General features: G+C 44.6%; 1 protein-coding gene across 1 annotated transcript in view; it reads right to left on the minus strand.

Moving 5' to 3' along the window:
• Window positions 1-13,275: 13,275 nt before the first annotated feature.
• PHF21B (PHD finger protein 21B) overlaps window positions 13,276-23,496 on the minus strand; it is a 165,958-nt gene continuing 155,737 nt past the window's right edge. The window contains exons 10-14 of the mRNA XM_085324404.1: window positions 21,648-21,670; window positions 20,101-20,259; window positions 18,945-19,020; window positions 17,883-17,986; window positions 13,276-15,535 (exon numbers count right to left, since the gene is read on the minus strand). Of these exons, the coding sequence (XP_085180530.1) occupies window positions 15,311-15,535; window positions 17,883-17,986; window positions 18,945-19,020; window positions 20,101-20,259; window positions 21,648-21,670 (587 nt within the window). The 3' untranslated portion in view covers window positions 13,276-15,310. The remainder of the gene's footprint in view (window positions 15,536-17,882; window positions 17,987-18,944; window positions 19,021-20,100; window positions 20,260-21,647; window positions 21,671-23,496) is intronic.

Consider the following 23,496-nt stretch of genomic DNA (forward strand, 5'->3'; position numbering starts at 1 on the left):
CCAGCCCTCTGATCATCTTCATAGCCCTATRCTGGACTCTCTCCAGTAGCTCCATGTCTCTCTTGTAGTGGGGAGCCCAGAACTGGACACAGTACTGCAGATGAGGCCTCAGCAGGGCTGAGTAGAGGGGCAGGATCACCTCCCTCCACCTGCTGGCAACACTCTTCCGAATGCACCCCAGGAGACCATTGACCTTCCTGATGATAAGGGCACATTGCTTGCTCAGAGTCAACTGTCATCCACCAGCATTCCCAGCTCCTTCTCTGCAGAGCTGCTCTCCAGAAGGTCAGCCCTCACCTTGTACTGGTGCATGGGGTTATTTCTCCCTATGTGCAGGACCCTGCATTTGCCCTTGTTGAACCTCATGAGGTTTCTCTCTGCCCAGCTCTCCAGCCTGTCCAAGTCTCTCTGAATGGCAGCAGAGCCCTCAGGTACATCAGCCATTCCTCCCAGCTTGGTGTCATCAGGAAACTTGCTGAGGAGGCACTCTGTCCCCTCATCCAGGCCATTGATGAAAAAGTTGAACAGGATGGGACCCAGGACTGAGCCCTGGGGGATGCCACTAGCCACAGGCCTCCAACTAGACTCTGCATCGCCGATGACAACCCTCTGAGCTCTGCCTTTCAGCCAGTTCTCAATCCACCTCACTGTCCACTCATCTAACCTACGCTTTCTGAGCTTATCTAGGAGGATATTATGTGAGACAGTGTCAAAAGCCTTACTGAAGTCAAGGTGTACAACAGCCGCTGCTCTCCCCTTATCTACCCGGTCATTCCATCACAGAAGGCTATCAGATTGGTTAAGCAGGATTTCCCCTTGGTGAATCCATGCTGACTACTCCTGATCACTTTCTTTCCCTCCACATGTTTGGAGATGACATCCAGGATGAGCTGTTCCATCACGTTTCCAGGGATGGAGGTGAGGCTGACTGGCCTATAGTTGCCTGGGTCCTACTTCTTACCCTTCTTGAAGACTGGAGTGACATTGGCTTTCTTCCAGTCCTCAGGCACCTCTCCAGTTCTCCAAGACCTTTCAAAGATGATGGAGAGTRGCCTGGCAACAACATCCGCCAGCTCCCTCAGTACCTGTGAGTGCATCCCATCAGACCCCATAGATTTGTGAACATCAGGCGTGCCCAGAAGATCTCTAACCTCATCCTCCTCGACCAAAGGAATGTCTTTCCTTCTCCAGACTTTATCCCTTGCCTCCAGGCTCTGGGATTCTTGAGGGCTGCCCTTAGCAGTGAAGGCTGAAGCCAAGAAGGCATTCAGTAATTCTGCCTTCTCTGTAGTCTTTGTCACCAGGGCCCCTGCCCCATTCAGTAGTGGGCCCACATTTTCCCTAGCCCTCCTCTTGCTATGGATGTATTTGAAGAAGCTCTTGTTCTCCTTGACATCCCTTGCCAGACTTAATTCCAACTGTGCCTTAGCCTTCCTCATCACATCCCTGCATACTCTGACAGTGTTCTTACAATCCTCCCAAGTAGGCTGTCCCCTCTTCCACATACTGACTGTGTACTTTCGTCTTCTGTCTGGGTTTTGCCAGGAGCTCCTTCCTTATCGATGCAGGTCTTCTGCCCCCTTCGCTGAACTTCTTACTCACAGGAATGCACCGTTCTTGAGCTTGGAGGAAATGATGCTTGAATACTAGCCAGCTCTCTTGGACTCCCCTTCCCTCTAGGGCCTTAACCCATGAGATTCCACCAAGTAGGTCCCTGAAGAGGCCAAAGTCAGCTCTCCTGAAGTCCAGGGTTGCAATCCTGCTTGTTGCTTTACTTCTTACCTGCAGGATCCTGAACTCCACCATCTCATGCTCTCTGCAGCCAAGGCTGCCCCCAACCTTCACATCTCCAAACAGTCCCCCTCTCTGTTGGTGAGGACAYGGTCCAGTGGGACATCCTTTCTCCTAGACTTCACCACCATTTGTGACAAGAAATTATCATTGATGCATTGCAGGAGCCTCCTGGACTGATTGTGCCTAGCTGTGTAGTCCCTGCAGCAGATGTCAGGGTGGTTGAAGTCCCCCAGGAGAACCAGGGCCTGTGATCATGAGGCTACCTCCAGCTGTCTATAGAAGGCCTCATCAACTTCCTCTTCCTGGTCAGGTGGCCTGGAGTAGACACCCACAACTGTGTCCCTCCTGTTAGCCTGCCCTTYRRTCYTYACCCATAAGCTCTCAACTGCCTTCTCCTCCTCCACCCCTAGGCAGAGCTSGATGCATTCCAGTTGCTCTCTCGCATAAAGAGCAACTTCACCACCTCCCCTCCCTGGCCTGTCTTTCCTAAAAAGCAYGTAGCCATCCATGACAGCWTTCCAGTCATGYGAGCTATCCCACCRTGTCTCTGTGATTGCAATGAGATCATGGCCCTGTGACTGCACACAGATATCCAGTTCCTGATGTAGCTGCTTGTACCAGGACTCTTCTACTTCCTTTGCTTGCATCCGCTTTGACTCCCCAGCTCTGTTTTGGCTGGGTCAGAGACTTTCATGGCTTTTCTGCAGCTRGATAAGTTGAGAAGAAAGCACAAAGGTTTGGTTCCCTGAGGAAATGTCAAAATCACAATGGCTGAGCATGTGAAATTGCCCAAAATATATTTCTCTTATCTCTGAAATAGAAAGATAGTTATGATTTTGATTTAATAACCCAACACTTGTTGTGATGAAGGGAAAAAAAGTTCCCCAAAGCTTTTCCTTTCCATTTTGCCCACTACTCCCAGGCTGCCTCATCAGCCTCTGTCTTTGGAAAGCATACCATACTGGTGCATACTTGAAATGCAGCCACAGCTGATGTCTAGTCRGGGTAGCACTGTATTTAACAGCCGCATCCAGAGTGAAAACAGCATCCCTTACAGGCAGCATAGCTTTTCACTCCAAACACCTGCACAGAGTTGATTGAGGGACCCAAGTACGGGCTAGTGTCAGGGTCTGCCTTGTTCCATACAAGGAACCTGAAGAGAGGATTTATTTCCCTCCTCCCTTTCCTTTGCCACCCAGTAGCTCCCTTATGCTGGCCTAGCTGGGCTACCAACCATGAGCTGCCAATAGCCCCAAATGCTTATGCATAGGGCCTTCTGCATGGAGTATTTAATGCCACTGGAAACAAATATGCAAGTGAAATGCTGAAATCTCAGTAACCACTTCCACCTTTGCAAAGGGATTAGAAGATGTCTGCTGCTTTAAATCTTGGATGAATCTTTTCTCTAATCTTTGCCTTGTGACTGAATTCCCAGGGGTACTGCAGCAAAAGTCTTCTGAGATTTAAACTGCTCACTAAAAGCCCTGATGGGTAAATGGCCAGAGCACAAGGACAAAGCAAATCCATGCCAAAATAACAACAAAAATCAGTAAGATAATATCACTATCTTCTGCACCAAAAGAGCTTTTACAAAGTAATATAAATGAGAGGGTGAAAATAACAGGAGGCTTTGTAGAGCTCACTCGCAGGCCCTGACACCATGTGTACACCTGCCAGGGAGGCAATGAACAGCCCACTCGGTGCATGTCACAGCATAACAACTCCTTGCTGTTATTACCCCTTGGAAGCTGATAGGAGTGACAGCTGTGTGGTTCATGTCCCCAGTGGTCACAGGGGTGTCACGGTGAAAGCACTGTCTTTGAGGATGTGGTGTCCGAGGCTGCCTCAGAAAGTGACCGGTTTTCYTGTGGGAAACTCAGTTGCACTGAGGCTCTGAAGAAGAGGATGGTATGTAGAAGGAGAATATATCCCTCTCTTTTGCAAGGATCATCGTGGAGGACACCAGCRAAGAGCAGGAGCAGCACAGGCAGCTGGAGAAAGTGAAGTTACTCAGTTAACCTCACAACCAGRATGATAAACTAAGCTACTGCAAGAGACACTCCATCTCCTGAAACTCRGTCTGGTACCTCTGCACTGCTCCAGGTATCCAGCCACAGGGAATGGTGCCCATTTTTCTCTATCAAGCAATGAACATTTTGCTTGATTTTGCACCAAAAGCAGAATAAGCCGGTACCTGATCACCAAGGCAGWTTACAGCAGGCTTTTAACAAAGCTTTAATTTAGTTTTATCATGACTACWGGAAAAATAATGATTGTTTTGAAGGCTCTTATGTGTCAAACTAAATGTAGCAAAATTGTACACTAGAAATGGCTACTAAAAAGTAATTACAGCAGTCTTCGGATTGAGGCTAAGAGGCAAGGAAGSTAATGTAATGCTGTACCACCAGCATGCTTTTCTGTCGTGCAGTTCCCCTTGGGCTGATGCTCTTTAGCCTGGTAAATCACCTGAAGCTGGTACCTCTTGCACACTATTTGTGTTTCATTATCACAGCATTTGGGGTTGGAAAGGTTTCAGACTAAGTGTGCCCTGTACAGAAAACATTTCAATGATAATGCATTAAAACCTTCATCCTTCATGTGTTTAAATACAACCATTAGACTAATTGAGTACACAAATCAGTATGAGCGTACATCTGCCACAGAAGATAGCCAAAGCTGTTCTGCTTGAATTTACTACAGCCCTTCTGCCAAATATAGGCGGATTGACACTGCATCCAGTTTGTCGAGACCTTCMTACTCTATATTTTAGTATCCTATCTCCCTTGATCTTTCCATTAGGGGGTCCCAAAGTTGAGGAGCAGAAGACAAGGTCGTTAACCTAATGATGTGTGTCAGAACATGTCCTGTAATCTGGGTAGCTAATACTTTTATGTAAAGTTACGTATTGACATGTTCCTTTTGTTTTTGTGCACAAGTACAGACAARGGCAAATTAACTTTTGATTTGATCAGCATGAACAACCGATCAGCTCCTGGGAAGAGGATTTTTCAAAGACACTTCTGGATGTACTTCATTTCAGTGGACTTCTCCACCCACCTATAAGGGATTTCTTCCACACTGCTTAGTCTAAGTAAAGCTCTGAAAAATGGTCTTAACTATCTTGTTTCACAGATGCACAACAAAGAAACATGCCCAGACAGGCAGCAAGGAGTCACAGTCACTTACATACACCCTGATGTGCCACTGACTGCATTTTGTCCTGCAATGTATTTCCTCATGCATTGAAGAAGAGGGCAGCACAGAAGTGAACCTGAGCCTGAAGCAGAGTGTTTTTGTAAAGCTACTCTTGGCAAGCATATATGCCATGTCGCTGGTGAAGTCTGGAAGAAAGCCTTGTTTTCCAGCATTTACCAAAATTTTGCTCTGAATGAGCTGGTACCGATGAGGAGCCTTACAGACACCCCATAGTGCTCCAGCAAGGTTATGAGATACCTGATCTCCACCACACTTCAACATCCAGTTTATTGCCTTCATAGCAAGTATCCTGTCAACATCCTCTTCATAAAGCAAACCTTGGTCTTTAAAATGTGTTATTTTATCATCTGAGCCAAATCCCATCTGAGCCATTTCTGGTACCTGGTGAGCAAGGCAGACTGATAAGCTAATATCAGCAGACCGGTAAATTTTTCATTCCCATGTCTTCCCTCATCCAGGACTATGACAGTCATTTTATTTGCCAAAGACTTCCTCCTTCRTGTTGTACAGAGAGAAATTATAAAGATGGCTGAAATACCCAGAAATCACATAGCAAAGAAAGTCGAATTAATTATTAAAAAAAAAAAAATACTCCGTGGCTGGTTTTTCTCCAGCTGCACTATCAAAAAAGAGCTATCAAAGAAAACTATCATTAGTTTTTAATTCAGAGCAACTTCAGAAAGCGGCACTGACGCTTCGGCTGACAGCTTCGTGGCAGCCTTGTCATCTCCACGGGCCCGTTGCTGTCACTGGTGGGCGCTGCGGCGTCGCGGGTGCAGGTGGCTCACACAGCATCCCACTGCTGCGTGGACGCAGGCACCAGCCCTTGCGCGCGCCGCAGGACCGACTTGCTGCACGAGTTTATGTGCCAGCAGCTGGCACACGCGTGAGCAATAGGAGGCCCAGGCCGACACCGGCCACTGCTGGTGCGAGCTGCAAGCAGCGCCCGGGTACGTCAACGCTTTGGGGAAGAGCTGCCCYGCAACGCTGAGATAGTTTCTCTACGTGGTTCCTTAAGGGCAAACGGAGGAAAAGAAAGGGYGACAAAGCCCTCAGAGACACAGTTACAACGTGTACAGTAATTTTTGTCATTTCACCTACCACCAGCCTCCTGTTTTGTTCTTTGATGCAGCAGAAAAAAGAAACCAGGGAGGAAAGTAAGTGTTGTAAAACCATCACACATAGATCAGTTCAACTTGGCAGAGGGATCTGGGGACAGATGTAAAGTCTGAAACTACTTTTAACTGAAAATATTTCATCTTGATATAGTTCCTTTACTTGTGTAAAGCAAAAGTTTTGGGGGCAACTGCCTCATTTTGGACACATTCCACCCCCCCCAGCTTCTTATAGAAGTTGCTTAAATTAGAGCTGTTTCCTGAGCATAACTTGTTTGCCTGGACCCTACAGATACCAGATAAGATGCTAAGGAAAGCAGTATTTAAGAAGATGAGCGTATTTAAAACTAATAATGCTTATTTGAGGGTAGTCATCCATTTGGATTTTGGCAGAGAAACTTTAGTCTACAGCAGGAAAAGTTTGAAGAACAGGCTTCCGTGTGRGTCTCCAGTGTTTGTTGCTCTCCTACTTAAACAATGCTGTATGAAAATATATATTGTTTTGTATTATTTATGTATTAATATATTAACTTACATAGTAGTATATCAATAATATGTATTAACAATAACAGTTGGAGCCTACAGGCCCCAATTCTGTAAAAAGGAGACTGTAGAGGAGATTATACTCACAAAGTTTCCTGTCTGTAGCTTCTTCAGAGACCTGCGCGTTTGCCTGATGCCATTAGAGGAGAAAAATAAGATCTTTGGGGCCTCCTCCGAAATGTCGCTGGGTCTCCTCAGCCCCTGAGGCAGGGTCTTAGTGCTCTACCAAAGAGGTGGCGATCAGCTTGATGCACTGCTCCAGCTGTGCCAACAGCTGGCAAACAGGGCACCTAAGAGTTCAGGAAGGGAGAACGACAGTCGAGGTACTTGAAAAACTACCTGCAGCAAAAAATCCACATGTTCGTCGTGAGCTTAGAGCAGCAGGGCCCCCTCGCCAGCGCCAAACACAAAGACAGACGTGAGTGCACACTGTGCGCACGAGCGTAGCTGACGTGTGATGACACAGATTGCATTAGCATCACCTGATGCTGCTGCAGGATGTCTCCTTCCAGGGGGGATGACCACTTCTGCCTGTAGGAGAGCCCATGGTGTTGACCTGGCAAACTTCCTGACAGAAAACTCTCAGAAGAAAAGCAGGTGTAATGGCTAAATGATGCCTCTGCACCGCTGATAGTTTTCATGCTCCAAGCCGTGCTCTTTCATGGTATCTTCTCTGCCCAACCCTCCTGACTGCTGCTTGCAATGTTGGTTTCAGTAAAATAGTTACTTGTGCCGCTCATTAAATGAGGTTTTGACCATAGAAAACAATTTGGTGACGAGGGACATAGAAAGGAAATTCGCCAGCTGCCTTTCTGGGGGAAAAATGGCACTGCAGCCAGCGGCAAGTCACAGGCATGGGTGCACTTTCCCACGGCTGCCCCACCGCACAGCTGGGCCGGGAGAGCACCGGTGCAGCAGCAGCAGCCCGTTTCATTTAGAAATGATGCAAACGCCCTCTTGCTTAATGCATAGCCCAGAAAGGGAGGTACAATGCTGCGCTGGTGTTGTCCTACAGTAACAAATGCTTTAGTTACTTGATACCACTTCATCTTCCAGGTATGCACAGGCTAGGTGGCATTTGTGCAAGGATTTATTTGTATTTACAGCCCTAAAGAGCTGAAGCTGTGATGGAAATACTCCTACTGCTCTGCAGTGCTTTTAAGTGTTAGCATGCAGTTTAGCCATGGCAAAACCTGCTGCTACTCTTTACTCTGTGGGTCTTCAGTTTGGAATGAAAATGTGTGGAGTAAATGCAAATAGGGACCCTCTGAGTTGGAGCCCCCCCCCCCCCGAGGCAGTGGCATCTGCTGGTCTTTGATAAGAGTTTCTGCATGTGAGAGCAAAGCACTTAGACTGAAATTAAAAGCTTTGATCTCTCTTTTTTTTTTGTTTCATTATTATTTCATGTTTGAGGCCTTTACATGTTCTTTGCAGCTCTTATCTGGCTGGAGTATTTAGCACTCCTGCGTAGTGCGTTCGCAGGTGGAGCAACGCACCAGCCAGTTGGTCCCTGGCAGCCTCCAGTGGGCTACAAATGCACCCACGGTTACCTTTATGTGGGGCTGCTAGTGGCAAGCAGGCTTGGCTGCTGTGGGGACGTTTAATAGTGGTTTATGCCTCCTGCAGCAACCATCTCCACTGCAATCTCCCAATCCCCAGCAGGAGAAACCTTGCGGSAATCCCGACAGGGGAAGCGGCTGCGAGCTGATAATGCAGAAAAACTATTTTGGGGACCCTAAGCCAAGCAAGGTGGGATATTACTTGGGGGGGTGGGGAGGGGCTTAACCACTTTACCCTTGCCATGGTGCCACAAATGCCTCTGAAAGGCAACCACCAGGCAGAGAATGGCTGAACTGTGGCTAGTTTTGTAGCTGTTTGTGCATGCGTGGTGGGGTGCCAGAGTGCAGCCCCAATACGCACTCCCTCATGGCACTCAGCTATCAAAAAAGCAAGGGGTGGAGAAAGGATGCCAAGCTGCCAAATACACTTTTTAAAGGGCCCGGTGCATTGCAAAGCCACGCACAGGGACTGCCATGACCTGCCTGTGATGAAAGCGGCACCTGCTCAGGGCCACCACCTTGCTTCAGCATCCTCAGTCCTTAACCATTTTTTTTCAATGGAGGTTTGATTGCCCATTGCCTTGCCTGGTCGCTGATGCAGGGGGCTGAGGCCGAGTGGTTTGGCCAGGGGGGCTGGGGAGGGACAGAAGCCTGCGGAGGGGAGCCAGGCATCGCAGAGAAGCAATGGAGAGAGCCAACCTCTTCCCAGTGTCTGGGAGGAAGGAGGGACACATCAGACTTCCCTTTCCCCTGTCCCATTCAACACTTCTGCTTCAGTGAAAGACAAAAAAAAAATTAATTCTTTTAGAAGAATAAAATTGTTGTGGGGGGACAGTTCTCCGAAGAGGATGGGCTGGGCAGGTAAACTAGGAGACTGCTCAGGGTGATTGTGGTCCATTTGAGAAAAGCTCCTGAGGTCACCCAGGAGCATTGCAGCCTTTCCAAAAAATAAAATAAAATAAAAGTAAGTAAGTAAGTGAAGAATTCAGCTTCTTGGGAGCCTTTCCAAAGTGTATTCAAAGCATCAGCTGGGAAACCATTAAATGCTTTCTTGCTTCCATGAGCTTCAGGGAAGCCAGATAAAACAGAGGAGCTGCAAAGGCAAAGTATCAACCTACCAAGGTAAGCAAAAGCTTTCAGCAGGCTGGCTTAAACATGCTTAGCAGCACCATCCTGCAAGAGCTTTGAAGGCTCATGTTGACGTTTCCTAGCATCTCTCTCTCTCTCTCCCTCTCTCTGTTGCTGCTGCCACCAGGGGTTGCTGCTGGGGCCGTCACCCAGCTGCCCCTCAGTCTCTGCAAGGTGCTGCCTGCCACAGCCCTGCTGGGTGTTTGGTTCCCACTCACAGGCTCGCAGCTAAAACCCATGCATCAGAGACCCTCGCCCCATGCCAAGCACGGGACCCAGCAAATAACACAGTGACGCTCCAGGGACAGCCACAAACCATGTGTGTGGGGCCAGGGAGCCGAACTGCAGCCATGGAAGAGCAGCCACATGTAACCTGTAGGTGCTGGCTCAACACAGTTTCTTGTACGGCGCYAGTTCAAACCGCCAGAAGTTTGTTGGGAGTTGTGCTAAGTGCACTTTGAACAACATCACTATTATCCAACCCAGAGCTTCACTTTTCTCAATTTTACTGCTTCAGGTGCTGTTTTCTAATGCTCTCTCTTCTTGGTTCGCCCTGGGTTTTTGACTGAGGCAATAATATTTCCCCAGCCAAARAAAGCAGAGGTGTTCGCAGGCGAGAGCCCTGACGATGGTGAAGTGCAGTACGCAGGGACACAAAAGCCAGTCCAGGTGACAAACTCTTGGGCCGTGACCAGTGCTTGGCACAACACCCCCTCTCTCTTTCAGCAGCTACAACTTAAATCGTGACAGCAGGCTCCGATAACGTGGAGAGCATTGGAGGCCCTGGGTGACAGGGATGGTTTTGGAGAGGGAGCAGTTTAAGGCGGTTTCTTAATGCAAGATCTCCTAGCTCGTCCGGTACCTCCACGTTTGCCTGCACTTGGCTCAGAAGGTAAGAGGCAGCTGGTGCTGCCCAGTGCCGGTCGCTGGCGGTCTCCGTATTTTGCTCAATCATGCGAAGGGGCTTCCTGGGGGCTGCACTTGTGCTGTCCTTCGCACCCCTGAACAAACCTTCCCCACCTCGGAGAGAGAGGCGTTGTGGAGGAAAAGGCCATTTTGCAAGCGATGCTGGCCTCACTCCTGAAATCATTGTTTAAGACTAACCAAACAGACAACAAACTATCGTTGTATCGCTGCGGGGCGGCCGCGGCCCGAGTCAGGCGCGGGGTGGGACAGAGCGCAGCCACTAAAACACAGGCCAGCTTTAGCACCAGCAGCCGGTCTGGCAGCCGCAGTCAGCTCTGGTTCCCGTGCAAGTGCTGAGCTCGTGCTGCAGCTCACTCCCAAAGACAAACTGCAGAAGGGAATTAAAATTTCTGCCTGAAGTATTTAGTGAGCAAAGCTTTATTTGTGTGTGTGTGTGTGTGGGGGAGGATAGCATTTCTGCTGCATTCAAACATCTGCAGCTGGTCAAGGAAAATACAAACAACTTCAAAGAGCAATACTATTCCCCCCCACTCAAACCAGCTAGAATTTCTATGTGCTTGCATATACTTTGTAGTTTTTTTTTTTTTTCATCATGACAATTTAATTTTTTGTTTGCTTTTTTAAGGGAAGGGGGAAAAAAAAAAACGACTTTTGCTTTAATGATAGTTGCCACAGTAAACTTGAAAGCAGCTCACAGAAGCAGAGCTCTGGCATTTTCTGTTTGCACTGCTCAGTCGCTGGCGATTGATCTCAGAAGCCAGGCTTCATTTTCTAAGCAAAGCAAGCGGCGGTTAGCAAACTCTGATTAAAGTGAGTAGAGCTTCATCTGATGTGGCTGTTGCCACTCATTTCCGCATCGTCTCTCTTTTTAACTACAGAGGACCTGCAGAAGACAGAACAAAAAGCACGTATCCGTCTATAATGCACTGTTGTGAAAGTGTAAGTGTTTACTAATAGGCCATCAAACTGTGAGGAAACCAGCAAGCGATGAGTGTGGCTGCCTGCAGAAGAAACTCCTACAAGCTCTTGCAGAGTTTGTACGACATTCTTATCTAGCGGCCTAGACAAGACAAGGCGCTCGCTGGACTGGTGATGCTGCTAAACCCACCACGCAAAACCTGCCCTTGGGGCTCAGGAAATAAATATTAAGAAAAACGGGGGGACTGGGTTCTTGAATTTGCTTCCTGATTTTTTTGAGCCTTTAGGGCATGCAGATCTATTACAGCTTCTGCCTCATAGGAGCATGAAGCCTAAAAGCACCTGCGCTCCTGCCATAGCTGATGCTGGCCTTGCTCGAGCTGCTCCCTGGGCAGGGGCTGACAATCTCTCCGCAGCAGCTCACGACAGACCGAATCTGAGTTACTTTGCCTCCTGTTCCTGAGGAAGGGGAGACGGCAAGGAAGGGCAGAGAAGGCGAAGCTGCRTTCAAAGCGGTGCAAATACAAAACCGACAGGCTCGGAGATGATGTGCTTCCTTCAAAGGGCTGTTCACGGAGCGGCTCCTCAGCAGGATAACTAATCACGTGTGAAAGGGTCCAAGGCACCAAACACCCACTGGCACATTGCAACAAAGTGCTCCGAAGCTGGGAAGGCTGGCAGAGCTGTACAAATAACTAACTAACTTCCCCATGGAAGGGGAAGGGGCCTCCGCTGCTCCCGACTCCTTTCAAAGGCAATGCCCAGTGTCACAGCAGGCAACGTGGCAGCTCCTGGGGCTTCTACAAACCTGCACCGAAACCTTAATTTAAATTACTATCAAAGATTAAAGGCTAACACAAGCCCACCCTCCCTTGCAACCGCATTATTAAGACAACACGTTGAGCTCTGTAATTGGCTCCCGTCTGTCAGCACAGCGCTGGGTTGATAGGTTAGGACGATGGCAGGATGCTGATGTGGGTGACACGGGACTTCTGGTTTTGCCATTTTGGGGAAGAGCAACACTGGGGAAGACAAAGGTGCTCGGTCCTCGGTAGGGGATGGGAGGAAGGGGGAACCGCAGCTGCAACGGAAGCCATGGAGCAGTTCAAAAAGTTCAGTACAGGGGCTCCTGCTCTGTGTAAGCAAGAGCACTAACACAGATTTTATGTGGTTTTAAAATTGTTTTCCCTTCCTTTTGCTTGCTTTCCTGAAGACGTTCTTTCCTTCCACCTGTCAGAAACTGGACAATTCCTGCCAGAAGCCTGATCTCTCACCCTTTAATTACTATGTTTRCCCAAAATGGGCCCTGTTCTCTCCTCTAAAAGCCACAGCACTAAAACCAACCGTCTATCAGCATGTTGCAGCAGCGAGCTGTACATCTTCAGCCTGGCACAGGGTCCTTTCCATGACCTCGCAAGAAGCAAATGYGGCTTTGCCCGCTACATGCACGAAGTAGCACGCGCAGACGGCYTGCCTGATGCATGTGAACATGTTGTGCGTGGCGACCTTCTCACGCCCCTGAGCCCTAGGCTTGCTCCCCAGCTAACCCAGTTCACTTCCATTTGGGCTAAGCTAGCAAAGTGTTTCAATTCTGGTGAAAACCTGGGAACGCAACCCGTGAGACATGGAAGAGGAAGAGAAGTCTGAGGCATTGCCAGCATCATTTTATGCCTCTGCATTTAGATACGAAGAACAGTGAGACAGGGGAACTACTCAAAGAGGTGGAAAGCCAAGAGAGGGACATCGGGACAAAGTGTATCTGCCCARGAGAAACACTGATCTTGGAGAGAATATCTTAGATAATCTGGAACAACAAAAGTTGAAAGAAGAAAAAAAAMCAGAAGAATTCTAGGCATTCTGTCACAGTTAAATTTCAAAATTTAATAAAGTGATGGCAAAAGCAGCACTGGTAACTTCCCTTGGCAAGCATTTGGCCAGGAAGGGTCCTTTGGCTGGTCAGCAGTGGGTCCTGAACAGGTCAAGCGGTATCTGCTCAGCACGAGTACCACAATGACAACGCCATTAAATTGTCAATCAAGTTTAATGCATCATAAAGAAGTAAAACTACATTGGCATATTTAAGACAAACACTTTTTTTTTTCTATGCACACTATCCACTGGACAGTCCCCTTTTCAAAATAACTACTTTTAACAGTCCAAGACACTTCTTCAGAAATTCTTCACATATTCAACCTTCCACACTTTTCCTTTTTTTAATTTGTCTGAGAAGGAAAAAAAATCATTAAACCTGAAAACATTTACATTGCAAGCCACATTAGAATGCATAACTGGCATACAATAACCAATGTATAACAATTGTGTTTTACTTAGTTCACTTTGTTCATCAATAAAAGAATATAAAAATCTTGTTCAACCGAGTGTTGTGTATTAAAATAGATTTGTATAGTACTGCACAGTTTCTCCCGGAGTTGTGAAAATGGTTGAAGGGACCATGTGCTGCCTAGTGATGGGCGCCRGAAAAAGCCAGTCCCTCGTTTTTTGTTTTTGTTTTTGTTTTTTTTTAAAAAAAAGGTATTCGGCACCATGTGATATGCTGATGTGAGAGACTAGCCTTGCGTCTTGCTCTGGTGGCTTCTTGCTTTCTTCACGTACCTGTTGTGCTAACTGGCTGACAACTCAGAAAAGACGGAGGCGATGGCATCTGGTGTGTGTAATTTGAGCAAAACTGGGGTGCCCATCACTAACTTCCGAGGTAGGCCTCAGGGCTGCAGGAAAGGCCTGGGGCCTACTGAGGGGCCGGCTGGACCCTTGGAGTATCAGGAAGACTAGCTAGTGAAACAAGCAGGTGCACTAGGATTTTCTCAGGCTAATGCTAAACACCTTTCAAACGTGCTGAAATGCAACAAAATCTCAAAAACGAATCAAGTTTCCAAAAAAACAAAAAACAAAAAAAGACCAAACCTTTACAATTTTCCATAGCCTATCCCTCCCCCAAGACTCTTGATATTATCCAATATGAGAAACAACCCCTTGAGGCAGTTTTTTTTTCCTGTACCATTTTATCTGTACAGAAATATCTGTAGCAGATATTTCTGCAAGTGAAAAAGAAAAATTAAAAAAAAGTCGCATTATATATTTTTAACAATAAAAACGCAGTACAAAAATGTAAAGTTATCTTTTTGGCATATTATCTGTACTGGCAAGAAACAGAAACAGAATATTTATTTGCTTTTTTCTTTAAAAAAATCAAAAATTAACAAAAAAGAACCCCCCCAAAATAGTCCCTTTAATAAACAAAACCCAACCTGCCAAGGATATCCACTATTATGGTTTATGCTAAATCTTGCACAAAAACTCCATGAGAAAAATACACCAATAGCAAAATAAGTAAAAAGGACCTGCAAAAAAGTAAGGAGTTTTACAGTCATACTTTTTTAAATACTTCAGAACGCATATACAGAAGCATCAGCATGAAAATACTTCAATATTTTACTAGAAATGCTAACTTCATACAGTTTCTTTATTTAAATATCTGCAATTCTCAACTATAATAATACTGAAAAAAATGATCTTTTGTTTCAAAGGCTCTGTGAGTGTCCATGACGTCATTCTTGTCAAAACAGCCCCGTTTCCAGTTCACCTGAATCGATGGGGCCAACTTTGTTCATTTAGTAAGAATCCATGTCAAGTCCTAAGCAGTTCAGTTTCTTCTTTTTATATTACCAATTTCCCTCCTACAAATAGCTTTCAACCCAGCTACTTCTCTACTAGTTCACTAACTCTTTGTATTTAAAATTTTCCCCTTAAAGCAGAACTGTAAAATTGTCTGCCCCCCACAAAAGGATATTCCACTTTCTATCGGCCATACTTTTCCTGTTCATCCTTATTCATAAATACATTAAGGCCAACATAACAAAAAAATCTCATAAGCACTGAAGGTCTCGGCAAATACAAAACTGCAGCAAAAACCGCTCTGTGGGAAGTTGCTGCCACAGTGACCTACAAACTGGACTGATTGGTTTGCAAGTTCTATGCGTATAAAAACTGAGATTGTTTCTTCTTTCCTTTGTTTCAGGTTAATCTCTCCTTTGCGCATGTGTATAAAGTTTCCCCCCCTCCCCTTCCTTTGCTTTCTCGCAGCCAGCTCTGTCAGTTGTTACCCTGTGATTGCTGCAAGGCTTTGTGCATGGCAGCAGAGGCAGATGAGGGTTTGATCCAGGGGACAGTTAGCAGGGAGGAGGTGGTGGTGGTCGTCATGGTAACCTGAATCATCTGCTCATTTTGTATCAGTCTAATGAGGGTTTTGAGACGTTCCAGTGACGACTGAGTCCCTTTCTGCTGGGCCAACAGGCTGTTTTTTAGCTCTAAGCATTTCTGTCAAACAAAGAGAAGAGGAGAGAGAAGGAAAGACTGAGAATACATTCAAATTGGTGTCAAACATCTCTCCAAACATCCTTTTGTGTCTTGAGTGCACGTCCTTCACAAATGAAGTATATTCTCCTTTGGGGATAGCAAAAACACAGCTTAACGAATGGAGTAATCACCAATGCTGCATACACCGCAGCAGCTGTCTAAGGTAACAATATTCAGCCAAGTCCACATGCATTCAGAAGACATTTTTGACCTCATCCTGTAGAAAGCCTGGCAGAACTACCTTAGGAATTCAAAAAATCTTATTGGCACAGAATCGTTATAGCTGTATTACTGCAAAGTACTGAAGCCACCAATAACATCTCTATAGCTTACCAAATGGCACTCATAAATGCTTGAGGGGGTAAGGCCCACCATGATGTATTTTGAATCTGCCACTTATTTTAGGGAGTCAGTATTGTGAAGGTAAGTTGCTTTCTCTAAACATGATTTCAGTATTTTGGGGGCATAAAACTTACTCTAAGCTACTACTGATATACCACTATAGTCACAAGAAAGCTCTTTTCCATGGAGTGCCCAAACTGCACACCATAATCACTTTAAACATTTCAGAGGAACCTTCAAGAAAATGAGCACCACAGTAGGTGAGAAATGAAAGCTTCCAAAATCTTCTCCCTCTGCTCCAGCAAGAGATAAGTGAGAATCAGTAACTCTCCTTATATTCCCCACCTCCATATGCTGGGCATCCCATTCTTTACACTACCAATTGGCCTATCAGTGACTTTGTGACAGACCAAAACCTTGAGCCCATCTGCTAGATGGAAAGGGACTGGGCTCTCTAATATCTGAAATGTCCTTTTTTCTTTCTTCCAGTGAGTCAAGGGACCTAGCTGGCAAAACTGGTTACTTGTCTGCAGGTTGCCCCGCCTTGGCTATATTCTTGACTACCTGGCAGGGAAGAAAAAATCTCTAGTTCTGGGGAAGTGGCAAATGCTCACTTGAAAACCAAGTTCTGTTTGTTTGAAAAGCAACTGTGTAGAACTTCTCAAATATTTGTTTAAAAAGGTGAACTCTCAGGTGATGGGTAAATCATGTTGTGTTTTTACAATACCATTTCTTCTGTGATGTGTATGTGAGTTTTCCCTTTAATAAGATTTCTCTTCAATGTAAATCTTGGTTAAGGAAAACATCAGGTATGAAACTGCTCTGTGCTGGAACAGCTTTAAGTGCTTTTCTCCTTTCAAGTGGCTATGTCTCCAATAAATATAATCATTGGCTGATATTACCATTTAAACAAGAGACAGTGTTTCGCACTGAACAAATCTGATTCTGCTTAGATAGAACTCTTGCTGATGTTGGCAGTAGTGACATAGACCTAATAGCTAAATATATCCCCAAATGCCTTTCATTTTCCAAACACCTCATCCCACTGCACTGTCCTACCCACATAAGATATTCTACACCCTAGTGTCACTCCTTCCTCCATAGGTATGTTTCCAACAGTGCTGATGGTGGCTATGCATACTTAAAGGTACTATTCCCCTCTGTGATGCTTTTTAATAAGTTATTGCTTTTCCTTCCAGTCTGCTTTAAATGTAATAAATATTTTAATGTGCATCTTCTGCAATGGTAAAAAATGTAGTGACCAGTTACTCTTGCAGCTACTGCTTTAATTTTTTTAGGGTAAGGAAGTTTGAAACATTTATTGAGATTGTGATGCAAACTAACAGCCCTTAAGATTAGGCCCAAGGTGAGATAGCCCCATAAGAAACCCCTGAAGGATAGGAATTGTGGCTTTGAATTCAGCCTAATCAGTACTGTCAGTGACTGGTCCTCATACCAGAGGATGTGTGGGAGCCACTTTCAGCATCTAGCATTGGAAACAATATTTTATGTATAAAATCATTGCGAATCCATCTCCAGTCACAGAGAGTTTTTACAATGTTCAGCCTTTAAGAGACATAATGGTGGCTATTCCTATCTAACCTCAAGAGTTTTGAGTTGACGGACAAGCAGTTACCACTGGAACTCATGGTTGTGACTGATCTTTTCATCAGATGGAAATGCCTTAATGTCACTAGGCAAATCAGAGCTGCGTATGGCACTAAAAGGAAGACAGGCACAATTTTGCGGGTTTTTTTGTGTGCAATAGGAATTCAGTCACCGGTGATTTCTTCTCCTCAGTCTGCCAAAGTAGCTTGCTTTTGTGCACGAAGAAAATCCATGTGCTTTTCCTCAGAGAGAAACATATCACATGTGAACATCCGTTCACATATCTATATGTTTTTTCAAGCATAAATTCTTTATAAACATCTCTGTAGGAGACTGTGTCCCCAGTCAAGAGTCTTACCTTCACCGCATTGTTGAGAAGTCGATCTTTTTCTTCTAATTGTCTATGTTCACTCTTTAGCTCACTGCCTCTCTTTAATAACTTTCGCTTCTCCTCTTCTTTGACTGTGGAACAATAAAATTAAGGATTCGGAAGTTAAGAAAAGGATAGAAGGTAAAATTGTTTGCTTGACAGTACAAACCAGAAATGTGCATTTTGTAGGGTGAGTTTCAAATCTAGTTAGTCTTTTGTCAACAAGAACTGTTGAAGAAATCTGAGTTTCTGTTTGCACACATGTTTCTATGTCAGTGGCTAGCACCTAGGGCAACCCAAAAGTTATAGTGCACCTTTGTGATTAATTAGAATTAATCCTTGGACCACATGTGGCCCTGGAAATCTCCAGAAAAGAGGTGAATGAAATTTAAGAACAGGTGGTTGGCACGGCCATAGTTCTGTGATCCTCACTGAAAAGCACTGATCATACAGTGTCAGACCTCTGCAAAGCTCCTCACAAACATGGTCTAATGCCCCCAAAAGCCCATTTTAAGAGTGCAATGGGGAACTAAACAAGAACARTGCACATATGAAGACCATCAGATATCATATAATACCTTATACTAATAGCCGTGCTACCAAATAATACCAAAATAATTAGGTGCTGCTATTACTGCAGTATGTATGATACTAATCTGGCATGATGCTACATACACTTATACGACTGCCTAGCCTGAGAGTCTCTCTCTGCTTCACAGCCTGACTATGATTATGCCTCCAAACCCTGTTTCAAGACCCATTCCCGGACACCACTTTCAAGACAGCCTCTTCCACAGAGTGAAGTTCCTCAGAGACTGATCTCCGCTTCCTCAAAGAGTGAAAATAGGCAGGTAGCAGACAGATAGTAAGGGGAAAGAAAGTGACCTGCTGTTCCCAGCTACAGGCCTTTATGGCCCTTTGTTCAAAATGTTTAATAATGGCAGAAAATAGCTTTAAAATACTTTTTTGATGTCAGTGACATGAAAGATTCAAAGAGTATCACTCATCATGAGCAGAGAATAGCTTGTCAATAGCTACGTTAATGCCTACCTGTTTTATGTGTAACATAGGAGTGAACAATAGCCAGAGTTCCAGTCCATGGCACATTGTCGTCTTTCTTTAACACCTACAAATCCAGGATACCAAAAAAAAAATAAAAAAAATAAAAAAAAAATCAGTATTCCAAAGACACACATACATGTTAATGTTTTTCTTCCTCCAACCTCACAGTTCTGCAGGACCAGTTATAGGGTCCTTGTCTCAGAATTCACAAGCTGAAAAGCAATGAGATGATAGTCATTTGAACAGCCATCTCTTTTTCACTTCACTATAAACAGTGCTACCAAACAGTGCTGAAATAAGTTATAAAATCCGAATTTCTTGTTGCCATGAGCAGAAGATACTCTTCCCCAGTCTCTAACAAGCAGACCTTTACAACGTCAGSAATATTGCGTTGGTACTTTTGTCTACTGAGTTTGGGACAGGTTGTTGGACTGTGAAATACAAGTGTGTTGACCTAATCCTGGGCTGCTCTGCTCTCTACAGCTAACATTCAACAATCTCCTCTTGACATTTTCAAAGGAACATAACAGTGATCTCAATGCAAAACACAGAGAATTCTGAGGCTCAAAAATTAAGCCTCCATTCTACAATTTGGTGACATTGTACTGTACTAGTAATTGTTTTAGTATCAATGCAAACAGCTTTTTTCACAGCAACTAGGCAAATTAGCATTTCTAACATGGCTATGATCAGTAGCTATGTGCAATAAACAGGATTTAAAGAAAATTAAGTACTCTCCTTAATACTTTCAGATCCACTGGCGAACAGTGTCTCCTTCTGACACTGTCTTTCTCATCCGTAAGATCTACATTACTTGTTTTGCAACCCCACATGCTGGTGGCTTTATTGTAAAGAAGGGAAACAAGAAAGGACATGAATAGGCATTTTAAATCTTTTTCCAGGACAAATCTTGACAGATGTGATTACTAGGAAGCTAAGATACTACATGTATATATAAATTCTAAGTCTAGCCCAATGAAAATACCAGAAACAAAACCAGTAAACTGCTCAAAAAACCCCCAGGACTATTTTTGCTAACCTGGTGCCCTAAACTGTGACTGTAGGTTAGATTAGTTTAGTGGTCAGCAAATTCAAGGTTTCTCCCATTTTCTTTTCTTGGTGTGCTATGCTTCATGTAGCTTACCTTCTGTTGGCACTTTGGACAGACCCAAACCCCCTTGGGGGCAGATTTGAGGGGTGGGTCCAAGCAGTTGAGGTGATATGCTCTGGGACATGTGCCACAGGGCTGCAAGTTAACACCACGCTTGCATGCAGTGCAGTGTTCATCATGGTGAATCTCATTCTGCAACAGAAGAGAAAGGATAGCTTGGGTCAAGCCACCCCATGGAGTAGTTCTCCCTGGACAGCACTCACAGCAACTATCGCAGYAGACAGGCTCACTCAAACACAAAATGTAATTGTTAAAAGTACCCTGGCTGCTGTAGAAGCAAAACAAAAATAATGCTGTATGATAACAACAAAAACAAACAAACAAGCCAGAAGCAAGTTCCATAAATGGAAATAGACAGAAAAATAAAAACCAACTAATCAAACACAGAAGGGAATCAACTAATATAGCCAGCTTGTGATGTCAGAATTGTTTCACTTGTTATTTTTGATAATGTGTCACTCCAACACATCTATCACCATGTGTAGTTCTATTTTGAAGCGTGGGTCAAAGTCAATATGTGGATCACTTGTCCTTCAAGTCCAAAGTAGAAGGAAGCAAGCAAGCAAAAGTTTCTGGGGAAAAAGCACAGTTCCATGTTTTATGTACATTGCCTTGAAGAGCAGCGAGGAAAACAATAGGCTTGAACACAACCTCTTCCCATGTATGTACCCTCTTTTGTGAATTCCTCTAGAGGGCTCCTCTGTCCCTCTGTTCTCCTTTCTGCTAATTGTTTTCTGCTGACTCTCTCTGATAATCTTTCTCAAACAAGATTGATTAGTACTTTGTCTGAAGCAATATATAAATTGAACTAAGACTCATCAACAAAGTTACAATGTCATGTAGTAAATTGCTATGCTAATCTGGTGGCAACGTTAATTACGCTTTGTATAATTAAGTGCATTTTAATACAGCAGAGACTGATTTTGAAACTCTCATGGTTTGTGAATCATTATAAAAACCCTCAAATTTCCTAGTACTTTTCCAGAAAGAATAATAATTTCATACCTCTGTTAATTCCATAAGCATATTTTCATTTTGGGGGATATTAATTATAATGTTTCATGATAATTTTAGCTAGGCTTAAATTGTGAATTTTAAATTAGTCCTGTCAGAAAATAGCTATCCAAAATATTACTGTTTAAAAATTACCTGCCTAAAAAGTCTTAATTTTAACTTCAATATAAAAAGATTTAATCTATACAAAGTAAAACACTTACTTCTTTTTCTTAAAATGTTCATTAAAATCACAAATCTGGACTACCAATTTCTCAAGCAGTGGATTTCACAAAAGGATTAAACTCAAGGCTTGAACATGAAAGCCTATGAGCTCGTCTCTCTGAAATTCTAACTTACAGGCTCAAAGATTAGTTAAGTGGGAAATGTTTCACAGAAGTAGTATGAAAGGCAAAGAGAATACTGCAGTTTTGCACCTTGATAGAGACTACAGTAATCAAAAAAAAGTACTGAATTGCACAGTGATGAGGAAGACACTGGTAATACAGAAATCTTGCTAAACATACCTTCCAGAACGGATCCTCATTTGCTAGCATATGAAAGAAGGGCAGAGAACAGATTAGTGGGAAATACATCAGTGCAATGAATGCCAGTTCTCAGCTATATGAGTAATTTTAGTCAAGCAGTGACATAACAGATCAGGACATTGCCAAAATAACCATGGGCAGGAAAGAACGCAACAAAAAGCAGTGGAACTAGAATCAGTAAGTATTTTTAAATTCAAATTTAAAAATTTACATTGCAGGAGYAGTCTGTCTGAAGGTCAGATGCTAAAATACCACAGTATGAAGACTGCAGATTCTATTTCAAATTTTCAGTAGAAAGGATTTCTCCACATCTCACTTATGAAAACAGTTTTTTATGGACTTCACCCTGCTGAGTGACAAAYTGTCTGGTCCCAAACCAGCAAAGCACTTAAACAGGCGCTTAACTTGGAGTATGAAAGTGGTGAGTGCCACTGACTTACAGTTAACCACATGTTTAAATGTTCAGCTGATTCATGACTAATGTGTTTGGCTACTTGCAGGAGTGAGCCTTGTATTACTATCAACTCTTCATCATCAAACTGTTCACACTCAAAATGCCAAGATTATTTGACCTTTTGATGAACTGAGTTTATAGTGATTGCAGTTCACAGCCTGATAGGAGCAAAACCTGTCAGATCCGACYGGAAAGCAGACTTCATAAAAGTATTTCTGAAATGCTTCACACATTGGTCCAAAAATAAAAAGCTGGAAAATTTTAACAGCTTTATGGAAACTACACAGTGGGCTGCAATGTTTGCTGCTGACTCATAAGAGATGCATGCATACTCTCCCTGTGACAAACAGCTGATGGAGAGGCCTCTCTTTAGACTAAAATGGCGACAACCAAACTGATATTTCKGTCTTTAGCTCTCTCAGTTCCCTCTCCAATCTCATTTGGGGATACAGCTGCCACAGTGTGATCCCACCCACGTGGAGTAACCTGAGACTTCAGTTGCCACCTGCTCTCACATAGTAAAAACCTAATTTGTTATATCCATCACTATACACACTCACCTGCATATGCAAACACATTCACACCCACACTTGCACACGTGAAAACAGGAACATCAGCCTTCAGCCCTCTGATCATCTTTGGAGCCCTATGCTGGACTCTCTCCAGCAGCTCCATGTCTCTCTTGTACTGTGCAGCCCAGAACTGGACACAGTACTCCAGATGAGGCCTCAGCAGGGCTGAGTAGAGGGKCAGGATCACCTCCCTCSACCTSCTGGCAACRCTCTTCCTAATGCACCCCAGGATACCATTGGCCTTCTTGGCCACAAGGGCACATTGCTGGCTCATAGTCAATCTGTCATCCACCAGCACTCCYAGGTCCTTCTCTGCAGAGCTGCTCTCCAGAAGGTCAGCCCCCASCTTGTACTGKTGCATGGGGTTATTTCTCCCTAGGCGCAGAACTCTTGCACTTGCCCTTGTTGGACCTCATGAGGTTCCTCTCTGCCCAGCTCTCCAGCCTGTCCAAGTCTCTCTGAATGGCAGCASAGCCCTCAGGTGTATCAGTCACTCCTCCCAGCTTGGTATCATCAGCAAACTTGCTGAGGAGGCACTCTGTCCCTTCATCCAGGTCATTGATGAAAAAGCTGAATAGGATGGGACCCAGGACTGAGCCCTGGGGGATGCCACTAGCCACAGGCCTCCAACAGGACTCCACGCCACTGATGACAACCCTCTGAGCTCTGCCTTTCAGCCAGTTCTCAATCCACCTCACTGTCCACTTGTCTAACCCACACTTCCTGAGCTTATCTAGGAGGATGGTATGTGAGACAGTGTCAAAAGCCTTGCTGAAGTCAAGGTACACAATGTCCACTGCTC

The sequence above is a fragment of the Rhea americana genome, unplaced genomic scaffold, assembly GCF_003343005.1.
Source record: "Rhea americana isolate MKP2758 unplaced genomic scaffold, rheAme1 scaffold_91, whole genome shotgun sequence".
NCBI lineage: Eukaryota > Metazoa > Chordata > Aves > Rheiformes > Rheidae > Rhea > Rhea americana.